The 19,647-nt window shown below is 40.3% G+C and overlaps 1 protein-coding gene and 1 pseudogene across 8 annotated transcripts in view; one reads left to right on the top strand and one right to left on the bottom strand.

Moving 5' to 3' along the window:
• EXOC2 (exocyst complex component 2) overlaps nucleotides 1–19,647 on the top strand; it is a 250,127-nt gene that overhangs the window by 88,801 nt on the left and 141,679 nt on the right. For all 8 annotated transcript variants that reach the window (XM_036444761.2, XM_036444758.2, XM_045584201.1 and 5 more), the window contains one exon: nucleotides 18,591–18,704. In XM_036444761.2, the coding sequence (XP_036300654.1) occupies nucleotides 18,591–18,704 (114 nt within the window). The remainder of the gene's footprint in view (nucleotides 1–18,590; nucleotides 18,705–19,647) is intronic.
• Nucleotides 17,064–17,582, bottom strand: LOC118724810 (annotated as a pseudogene).

The raw sequence follows: 19,647 nt of genomic DNA, 5'->3' as shown, positions 1-19,647 counted from the left end.
CTGAATCCAAATGAGAACCTCACTGGAAAGAGCAGGCTCCAGGCCATTGTAAAATTGTACCTAAGGGGTCTGGTTACCTGCAAGTCCAGGGCTCAAACTGTACTTTGGGGGAAGATTGACTGTTGCTCTTGGACTAAGTCAAATAATTTCTCTACTAAAGCTGTGTTTATAATAATGTAGCATCAAGTCTCTGTGAGATAAGGATCAACTATAAGTCATTAGACCTGCCAACATTTTCTTGCAGAATAGCGATATTCCCCATTGGATAAAATTTAAAGAGACATTGGACCCATATAATGCATTACTGTTTATTCCTTCCCACATCTCTTGTGTCCTACTTCTCAACTTTCCTTAGTCATTACACTCTTGTCTTAACAGCTCTGTGTAGTATTTATTTGTTTTCAATTAGTGTTATTTCCATCATTTATCTGACTTGAATTTTATAGGAATATGCATATCAAAATTCTTTCTAAATTATGATGGTTTAAAAAGCTCAGTTTCTAAGTATGTGTCTTGCTAATTTTTCAAGATATTTTATGGACAAAGAAAGCTTTAAAGATTTACATACATTTTGCTAAACTAGTAAATGAACAATTCACTAGGGCCTACCTTTAACAGAGTGCTCTTTTGAAAGTTTTATAGGTATAAGATATATGATGATATTTGTAAGAAGTATTAAAAATATTTTTGATGGAGTTTTGTGTAAATCTTGTATTTATAAAGGTAATGAAGTTGAATTACATCAAACTAAAAAGCTTCTGCACAGCTTTCTTTTTGTTGAAAACATCAACAAAATAAAGGGAACTCACTGGATGGGAGAACATATTTGCCAATGATACATCTGAAAATTGGTTAATTTCCAAATATATCAAGGGCTTATACAACTCAACACCAGGAAGACAAATAGTCTAATCAAAAAATGGCAATGGACCTGAATAGGCAATGACTTCTCTAAGAGGTCATACAAATGGCCAATAGACACATGAATATATTCTCAAAGTCATTAATCACCAGAGAGATGCAAATTAAAACTACAGTGAGGTATTACCTTACACTTGACAAAATGGTAACATCAATAAATCAGCAAACAACATGTGCTGGTGAGATTGTACAGAAAAGGGAACCCTAGTTACTAGCATCCTTGGTGGCAATTCAGACTGGTGCAGCCACTGTAGAAAAGAGTATGAAGTTTCCTCAAAAAATGAGAAATGGAACTGGTATTTGACTCAACCATCCCACTTTTGGGAATATATCCTAAGAATCCTGAAACATCAATCAGAAAGAATATATGCATCCCTATGTTCATTACAGTGTTGTTTACAATATCCAAGATCTGGAAACAGCCAAGTGTCCATCAGTAGATGAGTGGATAATAAAAGCTGTGGTAAATTTATTTCTTTTTAATTATTACTAGAGGCCTGGTGCGGGGTATCTGTGCACTGATGGGGGATGTGGATTGTGGGGATTTGCCCACTATGGTAACGCCGCTCATTCTGCTCAGCCAAGCAGTTGCTTTCCTTGTGGGAGTGCACTGACCACCAAGGGTCAGCTCCTGCGTTAAGTGACTTCCTGTGGTGGTCAGTGTGCGTCATAGCAACTGGTTGATCATTCATTTTGGTCATTTTGCCCTTTGATCACTGCACTTTTATTATATAGGATTATTTTTAAATGATTTTCAATATTATAATAGTACATGTAATAAACATTAATATTTCAAGAAAATAATCTACTAAAAGAGTGATATACAAATTAACCTTCACTCCACAATACCCACAAACCACGCCCACAAGCCATACCCACTAGCCAATCAGAGCGAGTATGCAAATCAACCCCAACCAAGATGACAACGGCCACAGAGCTCAGGAGAGAGGCTTGGGTTTCCCTGGCAATGGTTGAAGCCAAGCTTCTGTGGCCCTGGCCAGCCCAGGCCTTCACTCCAGGTTACAAAGTTTCAATTATAGTAGATACATAAATTCCAACAGAAATGGCTGCCACCATGGAGCTAGCAGGAGGCTTGGCTCTGCTGTAGGCTACAAAGTTTTAATTGAGGAAGATAAATATATCCCACATACCAGGGCATCTGCTTGGGTTGCCGGGATGTGTGGCTGGCCTGCAAACCACCACAGGCCCCTCTCCCAGACTGCCCCACGCCTCAAGGGAACCCCCATCTTGATCCGGGACCCCCTTTAAGGCAAACCAGGGACCCCCATCCTGTCTAATGAAAGAGTAATATGCAAATTGACCATCACTCCAACACACAGGATGACTGCCCCCATGTGGCCAAAGATCCTGCCCCCATGTGGACACCCAATAGCCACCACAAGATGGCCAGCAGAGGAGGGCAGTTGGAAGGGACCAGGCCTGCAAGGGAGGGCAGTTATGGGTAATCAAGCAAGCAGGGGAGGGCAGTTGGGAGGAACCAGGCTTGCAAGGTAGGGCAGTTGGGGGCAGTCAAGCCTGCAGGGGAGGGCAGTTAGGGGTGACCAGGTTGACAGAGGAGGGGAGTTGGGGGCAAACAGACTGGCAGGGGAGTAGTTAGACATCAATCAGGCTGGCATGGGAGTGGTTAGGGGGAGATCAGGTTGGCAGGTAGAAGTGATTAGGGGCAATCAGGAAGGCAGGAAGGTGAGCAGTTCTGGAGAGGCATGTCCAACTGCCCGTTTAGGCCCGATTTCACTGGGATCATGCCTAAACGGGTAGTCTGACATCCCTCAAAGGGTCCCAGATTGGAGAGGGTGTAGGCTGGGCTGAGGGACACCCTTCCCCCCTGGGCACGAATTTTGTGCACCGGGCCTCTAGTTTTAAATATAGTATTACCAAAATTGTACTTACATAGTATAATATCACAAAAGTTCTAGGAAATATTAAAAATCTGCAAATAACAGGATTACTTCTATTGTATTCTAAAATATTTTTTCTCTAGCTCTATTTTTGTTCACCAGTTTATGTTGTCCATTATATTCCATAAATGAATGAGATCATGTGATATTTATCTTTCTCTGACTGACTTATTTCCCTTAGCCTAATGCTCTCCAGGTCCATCCATGCTGCTATAAATGGTTAGAGTTCCTTCTTTATTACAGCAGCATAGTATCCCATTGGATAGGTGTACCATAGTTTTCTAATCTACTCATCTGCTGATGGGGCACTTGGGCCATTCCCAAATCTTAGCTATTGTAAATTGTGCTGCTATGAAAATAGGGGTATATACAGTGGTGCCTCACACAACGAACTTAATTCGTTCCAGGAGCAAGTTTGTTATGCGAAAAGTTCGTTATGTGAAACGCGTTTTCCCATAACAATACATGTTAAAAAAAATAATTCGTTCTGTAGCATAAAATATGCTAAGATGACATAAAAAAAGATAATTTTTTTGTTATTATTTTTATTTAGATACATCTAAAAACATAATTAAAAAAAAAAAACACACATTTTTTTAATTTTAAGACAGACTAAGTAGAGTCTACCGAATCTTGCACATCTTCATCCATTTTCTGCTTTTTGGCCGATGGTTTCATGAAAAACCTGTCCAAAGTCGTTTGTTTTTCTCTTTTCTCCAACATCTGCCGGAAATAACGGACAAGAGTATCCTGCTTTTTTTAGAAGCCATGATATAAAAAAAATATTGAGTTTAACTTAAAAGGACGACTGCCGTGATACGTGCGTGATTTAATTCGTAATGAAGAACGATTGCCGCAATACGTGCTTAAGTTAAGCGCAGTGACTAACGACTGCCTGCAGTGCCTGCGCGGAGGATGCAATACATCGGCAGCGATCGTGGAAGCTCGGGCGAAGCGGTCGTGGAAGCTCGGGCGACTTCGTTGTGTGAAACGAAGTTCGTTGTATGAATCATGAAATGAAGTTCGTTGTGTGCAGCGTTCGCTGTGCGAGGCGTTCTTTATGCGAGGCACCACTGTATGTCTTTTCTCATTGATGTTTCTGATTTTTTGAGATATATTCCTAGAAATTGGATTACTGGGTCAAATGGGAGTCCCATTTTTAATTTTTTGAGGAAACTGTATAGTTTTCCACAGTGGTTGCACAAGTCTGCATTCCCACAAGCAGTGCATGAGGGTTCCTTTTTTCCACATCCTCGCCAGCACTTGTCATTTATTGATTTATTGATGATAACCATTCTGACAGGTGTGCGATGGTACCTCGTTGTTTTATTCATGTTTCGCAGGTGATTAGGGACTGTGAGCCTGTTTTCCTATGTCTCTTGGCTTCTGTATTTCTACTTTTTTTTTTTTTTTTCATGTGTATACTAGAGGCCTGGTGCATGAAATTCGTGCACTCTTTGGGTTCCTCAACCAGGCCTGTACCGTCTCACATTTCAGGAGCCCTCGGGGATGTCCAGCTGCTGGCCTAGGCCCGCTCCCCTTAGTGCTGCCACAGAGGAGGGAGATGCTCCCGCCATCAGTGTTATGCTCCATCCGTGAGCCCGGCTTCTGGCTTCTGGCTGAGTGTTGCCCCCCACTGTGGGAGGGTACTGACAACCAGAGGGCTGCTCCAGCATTGAGTGTCTGTTTCTGGTTGTCAGAGTGTGTCATAGAGACCAGTCATCCCGCTGTTCTGTCAATTTGTATATTAACCTTTTATTATATAGGATACTAGATGTCCTGTGAACGAAATTCATGCGTTGGTAGGGTCCTTAGGCCTGGCTGGCAATTAGAGCTGATCGGTCCTTCTGGCTGCTGGCTAGGACCTCCCTTCCCCAGCTGCAGCCTCATTCCATCCTTCATTCTGTGCTGCCCCATGATGGTCAGCGCATGTCATAGGGAGCGATCAGTCTCCCAGTTGAACTCCTATGGGAACAATTTGTATATTTGGCTTTTATATATATATATATATATATATATATATATATATATATACACACACATATACATATATATATATATATATATATATATATATATATATATATATATGTATATATTATTGATTTCAGAGAGTAAAAGAGAGGGTAAGAGAGATAAACATCAATGATGAGAGAGAACTATTGATTGGCTGCCTACTGCATGTCTCACACTGGAGATAGAGTCCATAGCCCAGGCATGTGCCCTAAACCATGAAGTCCTGGTTCATAGGTTAATTCTCTATCACTATGCCATGTCATCTGGGCTATCTGCCAACTTTTGAAAAGTGGTTATTTAGATCCTTTGCCTATTTTTTGATTGGATTGTTTGTCTTCATTTTGTTAAGATTTTGTATATATATTTTGTAGATTAAACCCTTATCAGAGATAACATTGGTGATAACATATAGAGATAACATTGGAGATAATATATTCTCCCATGCAGTGGGCTTTTTGTTGTTTTCTTGATAGTTTCTTTTGCTGTGCAGAAGCTTTTTATTTTAATTTTGTCCCATTTGTTAATTTTTTCCTTACTTTTCATTGTCCTAGGAGCTGTATTGGTAAAGATATTGCTAGGACATATGTGATATTTTATTGCCTATGTATTCTTCTAAGATTTTTATGGTTTCCCATCTCATGTTTAAGTCCTTTGTCCATTTTGAGTTTGTTTTTTGTTTATGGTGTAAGTTGGTGGTTGAGTTTCATTTTTTTGCATGTTTCTGTCCAGTTTCTCCAACATCATTTTTTGAAGAGACTGTCTTAACTCCATTGTATACTCTTGACTCCTTTGTCAACTATTCATTGAGCATCATCGCTTTGGTCAATTTCTGAGTTTTTTGTTCTGATGCATTGGTCTATATGTTTGTTCCTGTTCCAGTACCAGGCAGTTTTGAGAACAGTGTCTTTGTAATATAGCTTGATATTTGGTATTATGATCTCTTCAACTTTGTTTTGTTTTCTCAGGATTGATGCTGGCATATTAGACTGGATATTCTCTTTTGTAGTGTTTTTTTCTGGTTTTGGAATTAGGATAATGCTGACCTCATAAAAAGTGTTTAGAAGTGTTCCTCTTGGATTTTCTGAAATAGTTTGAGGAGTTAATTCTTCTTTGAATGTTTATTAAAACTCCCATGTGAAGCCCTCTGGACCTGGGCTTTTGTTTGGTGGGAGTTTTTTTTATTTTTTATTACATCTTCTGTTTCATCAATTGTTATTGGTTTATTCAGGTCTTTTTTATTCTTCCTGATTTAGTTTTGGCAGATTATATTTCTCTTGGAATTTGTCGATTTCATTCACATGTTCCCCTTGTTGGCATATAGTTGTTCATATATTTCCTTACAATTCTTTGTATTTCTGTGGTGTCAGTGGTTATTTCACTTTCATTTTTTATTGTATTTATTTTAGTCCTCTCTTTGTTTCTTGATAAGTCTGGTCAATTGTTCATCGATCTTGTTTATCCTTTAAAAGAACCAGGTCTTTGTTTCATTTATTTTTTTTAATGTATATTTTTGGTCATAGTAATATGTAGAAATATTTAAAAATGCATATATATATATATATATATATATATATATATTCATATGTGTATAAGAAGGTTTTAAAATATTTAAATTAACTTTCTTTGAAACTTAAAATGTGATTCCTCACTGCCCTAAAGCATGTGTACTTCACAGATAAGGATTTGAACTTCAGTAAAGAACTGTCACTTATCATGATAACCATTTGAGTGAGTGAGTGAGTGAGTGATGTAGTCTCCCTAATAACCACAGGTAGTCCCTCTCCCTGTTTGAGATAAATATTTGTGCATTTACATAATTCATTGATAGCCACCTGGACTGCTGCAAAGGAGGGTGCAGGCTTTAAAATGGGGTCCAGACCAGCCAACCGCTTGTCAAGATAGCCACAAAGGCATATCCTTTTGCCAGTCTGGCAAGCAACGCAGCTCCACGCTCCTCTTCCAGCCAGAGAACAGACGAATGACTAGCAACTCCCTATTGAGATGTGTCTGATCTCTTGGGTAAGGAACACTGACCGCCTGCATCTGGACCAGACCAGTCCAGCTGCTGGACCCCAGAGAACAGCACCACCGGGAATCCCCAGTCAACCTGTACCCACAGCACCAGGAATAGTGTAATAAAGTGCTGTGTGATTTGCAACTGCATATGTTTCATGTGGTGTAATTCCTCTAGCAGTTAATTGATTTATTTTGCATACGCTTAAAATTCAAATTAAAGCTTCTGATCCCTCTGGTCCTAAGCCTGTCCTTTGGACTCGCTTGTAAAGAGTAGCCTCTTGACTACCAACTACTTGAATATCTTTGCATGTGCTTAAAATTTAAATTAAAGCTTCTGGTCCTAAGCCTATCCCTTGGACCTGCTTGTATAGAGTAGCCTCTTGACTACCAACTACTTGAATGTCCCACACCTGCAAGATTCAATTATCTCAAGGACACCTTCAGGCGTCTTCAAACTACGGCCTGCGGGCCACATGCAGCCCGCAGAGGAGTCTGATCCGGCCCGCCAGGTTTTTTGGGCAGTGAGCGCAGCCCAGGTGTTACAGTAGGAATTAGTAGTTCATATAGTCCGGCCCTCCAGCTCTCTGAGGGACCGTGATCTGGCCCCCACTTTAAAAAGTTTGAGGACGCCTGCCTTAGATAAACACCCCAGATCCTTTCATGGGATCTACTTGGGACATTTTCATAGTCTCTATGTTATTTATTTCTGATGTAATCTTTATTATTTTCTTCTAGTTACTCTGTGCTTTTCTTGTGGTTTGTTTTTTTTTTCCTTTCTAGTTTTCTAAGTTGTAGAGTTAAGTAGTTTATTACTGATTTTTCCTATTTTTTGAAATATGCCTGTAGTACTATGAACTTACCTCTGAGGACTGCTTTTGCTGTGTCCCAGAGATTTGGGGTGGCTGTGTGTTCATTTTCATTTGTTTCCAGGAACTTTTTGATTTCTTTCTTGATCTTAGTTTAATAACATGCTATTTAGCTTCCATATGTTTAATGTTTTAGGGAGTTTTTACTGTGGTTGATTTTTAATTTCATTCCACTGTAATCTTAGATGATGCTTGATATGATTTCAGTCTTCTTAAACTTGTAGAGACTAGTTTTGTTTCCTAACATGTGGTCTATCTTTGTGAATGATCCATGTGCACTTGAAAAGAATGTATATTCTGCTGCGTTGGGATGAAATGTTCTTATAAATGTCACGTAAATCCATCTGATTCAGTGTTTCCTTTAAAGTCTGTTTCCTTGTTAAATTTTTGTTTGGAAGATCTATCCAGTGAAGTCAGAGGGGTGTTTAAGTCCCGCTCTATGACCTGAAAAAGTTCTCTAGAAGTTTTTAAAAAATATATATTTAGGTGCTCCTATATTGGATGCATATATCTTTACCTGGGTCATATCCTCTTGTTGGATCAGTCAATTTAGTAATATAAATTGACCTTTGTTGTCTCTTGTAATGGCCTTCATTTTAAAGTCTATTTTGTGGGTTATGAGTATTGCTACTGCAGCTTTTTTTTTTCTTTTGCATTTGCATGGAAAATTTTTTTTTCTATCCCTTCACTCTCAAGCTGTGTGTCTTTGGTTTTAAGGTGGGTCTCTTGTAGATAGCATATAGATGGTCAATTTTATGTATCCATTCACCTATCCTATTTGATTGGAGTATTTAGTCCATTTACATTTTGGGTTATTATTGGTAGGTATTATTTATTGCCATTTTAATTCAGTATCTATAGGTTTCTCTCTCTGTTTCTTCTTCTCATTACAGTAATCTCTTTGGCATTTCTTGTGATGTTAGCTTGGTGTTGATATACTGTTTTAGCCTTTTTTTTTTTTTCTTTTTTTTTTAAATCTGGGAAGCTCTTTATTTGACCATCTATCCTATCTAATAAAAGAGAAACATGCAGCTGAAGCTGGTTTGGCTCATGGTAGAGCGTTGGTCTGTGGACTGAAAGGTCCTGGTTTTGATTCCGGTCAAGGGCATGTACCTTGGTTGCGGGCACATCCCCAGTAGGGGTGTGCAAGAGGCAGCTGGTCGATGTTTCTCTCTCATCGACGTTTCTAACTCTCTCTCTTTCACTCCCTTTCTCTCTGTTAAAAATCAATAAAATATATTTAAAAAAAAAAAAAAGAGAGAAACATGCTAATTGACCATACCTCTGCTACGCCCACAAGCCATGCCCACCAGTCAATCAGGAGGGAGTATGCAAATTAACCCAACAAATATGGCAGTGGCCACTGAGCTGGAGCAAGCCAGAGGCTTGGGTTTCCCCTAGTGATGGAGGAAGCCAAGCTTCCCACCTGCCCTGGTCTTCACTCAAGGCTACTAAGCTTCAATTATAGAAGATAAATAAATCCCATATAGCAGGGCCACCACTTGGGTCGCTGGAGGGCATGCCGGCCACAAACCACCACAGACCCCTCAATTAGGCCACCCCACTTCCTAAGGGAACCCCCACCCTGATGCGGGACACCCTTCAGGGCAAACCAGCAGCCCCCACCCATGCACCAGTCCTCTATACTATCTATTAAAAGAGTAATATTCAAGTTGACCAACATTCCAACACACAAGATGGCTGCCCCTATGTGGTCAAAGTTGGCAGCCCCCATGTGGACACAAGATGGCCACCACAAGATGGCCAGCAAGGGAGGGTAGTTGGGAGGGATCAGGCCAGCAGAGGAGGGAAGTTGGGTGTGACCCAGCCTGCAGGGAAGGGCAGTTGGAGGGGACCCAAGGGAGAGCAGTTGGGGGGGGACCAGGTCTGCAGGGGAGGACAGTTAGGGGTGACAAGACCTGCAGAGGTAGGCAGTTAGGACCAATCAGGCTGGTAGGGGAGTGGTTAGGGGGTAATCAGGCTGGCAGACAGAAGTCATTAAGGGCTATCAGGAAGGCAGGTAGCAGTTGGGAGCCAGCAGTCCTGGATTGTATGTCCGACTGCCCATTTAGGCCCAATCCCTGTAGGGAGGTACCAGATTTGAGAGGGTGCAGGCTGGGCTGAGGGATACCATTCCTCCCCCCCCCCCCCCCCCCCCGCCGCCCCTGCAATGAATGAATTTCATGCACTAGGACTCTCATTGCCCTTTAATAGGTTACCTGAATTTTCAGTTGTTACTCTCTGGCAGACAGGACCTTTTCAGTTGTTACTCTCTGGCAGATAGCACCCCACTGCTTTTCACAGCCAGATCTTATTGAGTACCCTCATTTGTTGCTCTATGTTGGGGGGCAGAGGGCAGCTTGGGGTTTAGATCCCAGAGTTCTCAGGGGCAACCTCCACAGCTGAGCTATCTATTGGGGACTTCAGCTGTGGTTGTTTCTGTGGTTGCTCGGCCAGCCCTTTCGAGTCTATGCCCCTCCTACCAGTTTCTATGTAGTCTCCATTTTCATTCTTCCGTTATCAGGCTTCTCTCCTGTGAGTTTTCTATTGATTAGTCTGGCAGTTTTTCTGCATTTTAGTTGTAATACCGGTTGGTTCCTGGGAGCATGTCTGTGCAGCATCCACTTACAAGCTGTAGTACATTTAAACAATGGAATATTATGTGGCTCTATAAATGAAGGAATTCTTACCTTTGGAACAACATGGGTGGACCTGGATATTATTATGCTAACGGAAATAAGCCAGTTAGAGAAAGACAAAATACCATATGATCTCACTTACATGTGGAATTTAATGAACCAAATACATGAATACATGGGACAGACTGATATATGTCAGAAGGGAGGGTGTGTATTTGTGTGTTTGTGTGTGTGTGTGTGTGTGTGTGTGTGTGTGTGTTGGGTGGCAGCGGGGGACTGGCATTGGATGAAAGAAGGTAAAGTGATTGGCCAAAGAACAAATATGCATAGCTCTTGAACACAGACAACAGTGTGTGGTGACGGCCAGAGGAAGTGTGTGAGGGGTTTGGGTGGAGGTGGGCAGTGGAGTGGGGAAATGGGGGACATCTATCGATATAATAGTGTCAACAATAAAAATAATGTTAAAAAATAAGTATAATGAAGGTGTTGCCAGAAAAATATATGTACAACTTTTATAAAAATTATATACTGACTGAATATATTTAAACAAAAATATATTTTGAAACTTGATTTGCTATGAACAGAATGACATATCTTTTTATTGTGCTATGGCTTTTAAGTTAAGCTTCCTAACGCATAATAAATTACCAATGGATACTTTGAAAATAAAAAAAAAAATAATACCCTTCCCCCAAACAACAACAAACCAACAAGGAGACACTGGGCTATAAAATAATGTGTCCTGCCGAGACTTGTTTGGCTCAGTGGATAGAGCGACTGCCTGCAGACTGAAAGGTCCCGGGTTCAATTGTGGTCAAGGGCATGTACCTTGGTTGCGGGCACATCCCTAGTAGGGGGTGTGCAAGAGGCAGCTGATCAATGTTTCTCTCATCGATGTTTCTGACTCTCTATCCCTCTCTCTTCCTCTCTGTGAAAAATCAATAAAATATATTAAAAACTAACTAAATAAATAATGTGTCCTGTTCATACTCTGTGAATTGGCTTCCTCAGAGTATGGGGGTGAGGAACACATTTCAATTCAAATAATAAAGTACCAACAAACATATGTGCAGGAAAATATAATGCCTTTGAAGTTGCTGAAACTTCAGGTTTGAGGATGAGAGTGGCAGATATGAGTCTTGAGAGATAGCAGGTTTGGATAATGGAGAGACTTTACTACAGAACTTGGACTTCATCCTGCACGGATGAAAGGATAGGGAAATAGTTAGGCCTGCTAGCTAATAAGCCCTCATTGGGCAATGTCTGCCCATGTTATTGTTGCTCTCAGACACAACTATCTGACCTCTAACATACAGTATGATTTATAGTGATATTTAATTAGTATTTGAACTAATAAATAAATGAGGTGATATGGAAGTTGACATAAAATATATAGGGAAGAGCCCTGGCCAGTGTTGCTCAGTTGGTTGGAGCATCTTGCATACATCAAAAGATGGCAGGTTCAATTCCTGGTTCGGGTGCATAGGGAAGGCAATGGGTTGATGTTTCTCTCATGTCGTGTTTTTCTCTCCCCTCTCTTCCTCTCTAGAATCAATAAAAAAGTCCCTCGGGTGAGGATTTAAAAAAAAAATGCAGGAGGAAAGTAAGCTGCATTATCATAAGCGTTTCTTAAAATTATTTCAGATGTTGCAAAAGCTGGTTTGGCTCAGTGGATAGAGCGTTGGCCTGTGGACTGAAAGGTCCTGGGTTCCATTCCATTCAAGGGCATGTACATTGGTTGCGGGCACATCACCTGTGGGGAGTGTGCAGGAGGCAGCTGATAGATGATTCTCTCTCATTGATGTTTCTAACTCTCTATCCCTCTCTCTTCCTCTCTGTAAAAAATCAATAAAACATATTTAAAAAAAAATTATTTCAGATGTGGACCTGGTATGCCTTAACACAGCTTTTATATATGTATAAGAAATTTTTTAAATTGATTTTTTACAGAGAGGAAGGGAGAGGGATAGAGTCCGAAACATTGATGAGAGAGGAACATTGACCAGCTGCCTCTTGCACAGCCCCTACTAGGGATGTGCCTGCAACCAGGGTACATGCCCTTGATCAGAATTGAACCTGAGACCTTTCAGTCTGCAGGCCGACGCTCTATCCACTGAGCTAAGCCGATTTTGGCGTCTTTAAGAAATTTTTAACTAACTGAGTTAATGTTGTTAAATTTCATTGAGTCCTTGTGTCCAAATTTTTATTTTTTCCCATTGATTAAGGACTGATTTCATATTTGGATATAATTTTTTTTAATAAACCTTTATTGTTCATATTATTACAAAAGTTCCTCATTTTTTCCCCCCTCCACCAGGTTCCTACACCACCCTCTGCCCTTTCCCCAACCCCCATTGTCCTCATGCATAGGTGCACAGTTTATGTTCAGTCTCTTCCTTCACCCCCCCACTCCTCTTTTCCCTGAGAATCATCAGTCCACTCCCCTTCCATACCTCTGATTCTATTATATTCACCAGTTAATATTGTTCATCAGATTTTTTAATTCCCTTGGTTTTTAGATTCACTTGTTGATAGTTATGTATTTGTTGTTCATAATTTTTATCTTTATTTTCTTTCTCTTCCTAAAGAACCCCCTTCAGCAATTCATATAATTCTGGTTTGGCGGTGATGAACTTCTTTAGCTTTTTTAATTTTATTTGTGAAGCTCTTTATCTGGCCTTAGATTCTGAGTGATAGCTTTGCTGGGTAGATTATTTTTGGCTATAGGTTGTTGTTATTCACCACCTTGAATATTTCTTGCCATTCCCGTCTGGCCTGCATGGTTTCTGTTGAGAAATCAGCTGACAATCGTATGGGTGCTCCTTTATAGGTAACTACCTGCTTCTCTCTTGCTGCTTTTAATATTCTCTTTTTGTCTTTTGCTCTTGAAATTTTAATTATGATGTGTCTTGGTGTGGTCCTCTTTGGATTCCTTTTGTTTGGGATTCTGTGCGCTTCCTGGTCTTGTAGGTCTAGTTCCTTCATCAGGTGAGGGAAGTTTTCTGTCACTATTTCTTTCAGTATGTTTTCGGTATCTTGCTCTCTCTCTTCTTCTGGGACCCCCATAATTCTGATGTTGGTTTGCTTGAAGTTGCCCCAGAGCTTTCTTACATTATCTTCAACTTTCTGGATTCTCTTCTCTTCTTGCTTCTGTGGGGGAGTGTCCTCTGGCTCTTTGTGTTCCAAATCTTTAACTTGATTCTTGCAATCTTCCATTCTGTTTTTAGGACTCTGTATAATATTTTTTATTTCAGACAATGTATTCTTTATTTCTTGTTGATCCCTTATTATTTCTAGTTGATCCCTTTTCATATCCTCATAGGCCTTATTGGCCTTTTCTAGGAAATTCTTGAAAAACTTTATAAGCGTGGTTTTGAACTCTATATCCAATTGCTTTTTGACCTCCATTTCTTTTGTTTGTGATCTGTTTCCTTGTCTCGGCATTTTCGCAGCTTCCCTGAATTGGTAGCCTTAAAAATCTTTGTGTTCAGCTTGGATGGGGCGAGTTTCAGGGTGGAGCCTACAGCCTTGGCTTCCGTCAGCCACACCCTATGAGGCTCCTGAGTCTCAGTATTCCTCAGAGTCCTTCAGTATTCCTTGCAAGCACCTCTGAGAGAAAGGTGCCCTGGAGTTTCGCCTGCTACCAAACAGTCTAGGGTCTCCCCCAGTGAGCCCAGAACTGGGGTTCAGTTCAGTTGGAAGTGGGGTTCAGAGCAGTCTGGAGCTTTTGTCTCCTTCCCGCTAGGGCAAACCAGCAGCGCAGTCAACTGTCCTTCTCTGAGCGCAATGTGCGCGCCTCCGGGACTTCATTTCGCTGCTCCCCTGGGTTTCCGCCTTACAGCTCAGTCTCCCTCTGTATGAGCCTGGGTCCCCAGGGTCTGGCCTAGAACTGGGGTTCAGTGCAGTCAGAACTGGGGTTCAGCACAGTCCAGAGCTTTTGTCTCCTTCCCACTAGGGCAATCTAGCAGCAGAGTCAACGTCTGTCCTCTGCGCGTAATGTGCACGCCTTTGGAGGCTCTGCCTTTCAACGCTCCCCTGAGATTCCGCCTAACAGCCCAGGCTCCCTCTGTATGAGCCTGGGTCCCCAGTGTCTGGCCTAGAACTGGGGTTCAGTGCAGTCAGAACTGGGGCTCAGCACAGTCTGGAGCTAGGGAACACCAGCCAGGCACTCAGCCTCCCCCTCCTCTCCGGCTCCGTCCTCTCCGCCCACACAACGTGTCTCCGTACCTTAGGCTTTTACAGCTCCTCTGCTTTTCCTTCTGCTTTTCTCTTTCCTTCTTGTTGTAGAATTTCTAGTCAGTCAACTTTCCTGTAGTTCTGGGTAATGTCCATTTTGTTTTTTAGTTGTATTTTATTGAAATTGTTGTGAGAGGCTGCAGTTAGTTGTTACCTATGCCGCCATCTTGGATTCTTATGTGTTTTTATTTGTTTTTAAGCTTTCATAATTTTTGTTAAATCCTAATCTAACTTAACAATATCTGATATTATAGATACCATTCTATGGTGAACATGTTTAAATAAATGAGAGCAAATCAGACATCTAAGTCTTTATTTTCTGCAGACTAAGCAATAAGGTAACTACTACATGTATCCATTAAAAATAATGGATTTTGTTATCAAAGCAAACATGATAAGTTTAAGAGAAACTTGAAATTAAAACATTGAAATTAATTATCAAAAGTGCTTTATTCAAAGTAGTGTCCATTGCTAGCTACACATTTCCCCATCTTTCAGTAAATTTGTGGATACAGTCCCAATTGAACTTTTTTTGTTTTGAGGCAAACCATTCAGAGACCCAATTTTCCACTTCTTCGTATGTTTTGAAGTACTTCTCAGAAAGTGTGTGGGCCATTGATTGGAAGAAGTGATAATATGAAGGAGCAAGGTCTGGTGAATACAGTGGGTGGGTTAATACTTCCCAGGCAAGATCTTTTAACGTGTCTTTAACTGGTTTTGAAGTGTGTGATGGTGTCTTATCATGAAGCAAAATTACTTTACTGTGTCTCTGGCCCATTCTGGTCCCTTCACAATCAAAGCATGGTTCAAATTGATTACTTGTTGTCAGTAGCTATCAGTATTAATGATTTCATCTAGTTTTAGAAGCTCATAATACACCACACCTTCCTGATCCCACCAAACGCAGAGCATTGTCTTTCCGAAGCAGTTTGGCCTTGCAGTTGATGTTGATGGTTGACCTGGATCAACCCATGATTTGTGCATTTGGGATTCTCAAAGTAAATCCATTTTTTATCACCAGTCACAATCCGATGCAAAAAATATGTTCTTTTGTGCCATTGAAGCAACATTTTACTCATTGTTTTTTAAAAAACTCATTGTTTTTTAAACATTTCCCCAGCTATTGTATATTGGAATTGCTGAACAATTGGTAAGAATACTTTTTTAAATGTGCATTAGTTTTCGGTTTTCCATTTGTTTTTAATTCAGTTGATGTGGCACCCACTTTCCTTCCTTTAAAATTTTTCCCATTGCTTGTAAAAGATCGGAAATTGTTTGCTGAGCAACATTTAATCTTTCTGCAAGTTGTTTTTAAGTTTGACAAGCATCTTCATCCAATAATGCTTGTAATTGTTGGTCTTCAGACTTTTCAGTTGACCTGGACATCTTTGTCTTTCACATCAAAACCGTCACTTTTAAAGCATTTACACCAACGTTCACAAGTATCTTAAGATGGAGTATGTTCACCATAAGCTTCCCGAAGTATTCAACAGCACTTTTCTTCAAAATAAAGTAATGAATTAAAACTTACCGCAAATACTCTTTTTTTTTTGGCACGAAATTTGACATTTTTAAGTGTAAAAATATCTATGATGTTAAAACCTTCAGAAAATTTGACATAATGAAGTTTTGAAGCTTGTTGTCAATATCGATACAATAGCATACATATTAAATCACATATATATCAACATATGCGTATCTCCATCTATTGAAAAAAATCTGCATTATTAACTGATACACCTAGTACTACACAGAATACTACAGATCATGACATACACTTACTTGCTCAGAATTTTCATACAAGCCATTTTGTCTATCAAACTACACCTCCTAATATTTAATACAGTTGAATTAGTGGTTGTAGTTCTCATATAATATTTTAGTTACAAGTTCTTTATTAAGATAATTAACATTTCGACAAATCCACTGAATTTTCTAGATTAGCATAATATATTTAAGAAAAAGAGCAAAAAGTTTAAATTAAAAACTAAACTGTTAACTTTTGGCCTTAAAGAGCTCCAATTCTTTGGATCAAACAAGGCCACAACAATAAAGATTGTATTACTTGATTTTATTTTGCACTAGGTGGTGAGCTCAAAGCAATCCCCCTAAATATTGCTAAAAGTGACAATTAGTTTCACTGAGAACATTTTAAAGCACATTATTTGTGCAATTGTTCGGCAATTCCAATATACAATAGCTGGGGAAATGTTTAAAAAACAAAAGCCTATTGCCGAAACCAGTTTGGCTCAGTGGTAGAGCGTAGGTCTGCGGACTGAAAGGTCCCAGGTTCGATTCTGGTCAAGGGCATGTACCTGGGTTGCGGGCACATCCCCAGTAGGGGGTGTGCAAGAGGCAGCTGGTTGATGTTTCTCTCTCATTGATGTTTCTAGCTCTCTATCTCTTCCTCTCTGTGAAAAATCAATAAAATATATATTTTTTTAAAAAGCCTATGTATAATGACAGATTAAAACAATTGGAATAGTACAGGTTTTATATGGCTCTGATTTCAGTTTTCTTATTGCATCATAAACGTCAGAAATCTGTTCCTTTTGCTGACAGGATTTAAATAAACACCTTTTCTTCCTGATTTCATTTCACCTCTGGATCCATTCAATATTCTCTGGTATCAATTAGTCCTTTTCCTTAAAGTCCTGAATGCTGAGGTACCTCATCTTCCCAATCTGGAACATGTTATCTCTGCTGCTGCTGCTCTGCTCAGAAGATGGCAGGGCTCTTGAGTTTCACCAACCTTTTGCTTCTTTACAGGTGAAGTAACTTGCTGTTTCCTCTTTCACTTTTTGTTAACTTCACTCTCAGAACCACTGCCAGAAGAGCCTGAAGAAACAAGTTCCTTTGATTTAGGCATTGCTCCCCTACTGCTGCCCAAATAGGCCTATGCTCACTCACTGGCTCTGGATAGATTTTATAAAGTATCATCTTAGTTCTTATATTTTCTTACATTTAATCTTATATTCTAGTGTTAATGGATTTTCTATATTTAAATTAATTTCCTATTAAATGTATTTAGAATCCTATATAATAAAAGCCTAATATGCAAATTGTTAGCTTAACCTGGAGTTTTACCGTTCACTATGACATGCACTGATCACCAGGGGTGGCCCAGAACATGGTGGGGTTCAGTGAAGCAGTGCTGGTAGCAGGCGGCAGTGGAGTCACTGCTGGCCCCAATGAGCCTAGATGAGAGAAGAACTGCAGTGGGATGGTGGAGTTAGTGAGCCAGAGGCACCAGGCCAAGGTGGGTGTGAGCAGGGGCCCAATTGCCCCGCAGATGGCAACCAGCAGTTGGGAGGTGGGGCTGCTGCCTGGCTCCCTGGCACTGAGGGAGCCAGACAGTGGGCTCGGTCACCATTGATTTTCCTGCTGATAGTGACCAGTGGCTGCATCAGGGGTTGGGGTGTGAGAGGGGTGTGCAGGGCTGCTGCCCAGCTACCAGATGCTGAGGAAGCTGGTTCAGTGTCCCTGCCTCAACCGATAGCCCTGCAGATAGCTACCAGTGGCCGGCAGGCTCTGTTCGCCCATTTTAGGCCAGGCCCGGGGCCAACCTCCTGCGGCACTTGGTTGGGGGACTGCAACCTCTCACCAGCTACCTGGGGGCAGGTGTGATGGGGACAGAGGTGCAGTGAGAATATGGGGTGTCTACTAAGTTCACTCTCACTCCCCCTGATACCCTGTCTTGAGACACCAGGGCTTATGTGCCAGGGAAGCCCCCATGCTCAGTTGTCGGGTGCCCATGAGGAGCCTGATCTGCATTCGCCTGGCCTCTTCTATGTGAGCTGGTTCAGCTGCCAATATGCTTTTATTTGTATATACATAAAAACATATGCTTCATTATGTAGATCTATACTTTTAATGGTTTGTATTTATGTTTGTTATACTAGGTACTCCTGGACATCTGTTACATCTTTGTAAGTAATAGAACTTGAACTATATTGTAAACTTTTTTTCCCCCACAGAAGTAAATTTCCCCAGAAGGAATTGGAAATGCTGTTTCCTGGAATGAGTGCTGATTTTACAAGTGAGAATTTTTCAGCTGCCTGGTATCTGATAGAGAATCACTCAACCACCAGGTTAGTGATGTGGTTGATTGTGAGTTATTCACTCAGATGCAGTGAAGATGTGGGTTTTTAGGTCTAGTTCTCTCAGCGCCCTTTAACTTTGGGTGAGCTTGTAGACCTCTCAAGGTACTTATTTCCTAATTTGAAAATGGGGTTATTACAATAATTAGAAGGTCCTTATTTCTTACTATCCTGTTGTTTCCATCAGTTTTATTATTTGTGCAACCCATGAAAACTTTGTGGAATCTCAGCTATGTAATGAAACTGATGTGTCTGAATGTGACTTTTCCCAACTTAAATAACAAAAATTTCAAGACCTGATGTAAAGTAGAAAATAAACCTTTCCAGATCATAGAGCAAAGGAAGATGACTTGGTTTATCATTTTGCAAAGACTTGGTGTAAAATTAGATAAAACAAATAGACAAGGTCATATATCTAAATTAAAGTGCTCCTTTTTGTCTGCTAATTACATTTTACCCACTTTCTCTACAAGATCAAGTTTTTAACTTTTTTTGCAAGACTTTTAAAACAATTATCTTTAGTAAAAATGCTTTAATGAATGTTTTATTGCTTAAAATTTATATTCTTGAAAATTTAACTTGTTAAAATATAACTTAAGAAAAATTCTCCTTCTATTAGAAAGGAAAACATGAGGAAAAATTGGAATAGACATAGAATAAATTTGGCCTGATAAATTTTTAAAGCAAATGTCTGAAATTTTTTATTTTAGGAGATAGTTCTGATTCTACATTATGGATGTGCTTTTTATATTACTATAAGTCAGAATTTATCTCTTTTCTGTATAGAGCTATCATGGCACTCAATGTATTCAAAGTTTTATAGCCAAACTTCTTAGCCCAGATAAAAATAAAATTTCTGAAATACTGAGGACTACCTCAGGTATGGGGGAGAGGGGGTGGTGGGTGTCCCTAAACCCAACCTGCACCCTCTCCA

Source organism: Pipistrellus kuhlii, unplaced genomic scaffold (assembly GCF_014108245.1).
Source record: "Pipistrellus kuhlii isolate mPipKuh1 unplaced genomic scaffold, mPipKuh1.p scaffold_m20_p_2, whole genome shotgun sequence".
Taxonomy (NCBI): Eukaryota; Metazoa; Chordata; class Mammalia; order Chiroptera; family Vespertilionidae; genus Pipistrellus; species Pipistrellus kuhlii.
The sequence above is the reverse complement of the archived record's forward strand: the minus strand, read 5'-3'. Positions and strand labels throughout refer to the sequence as shown.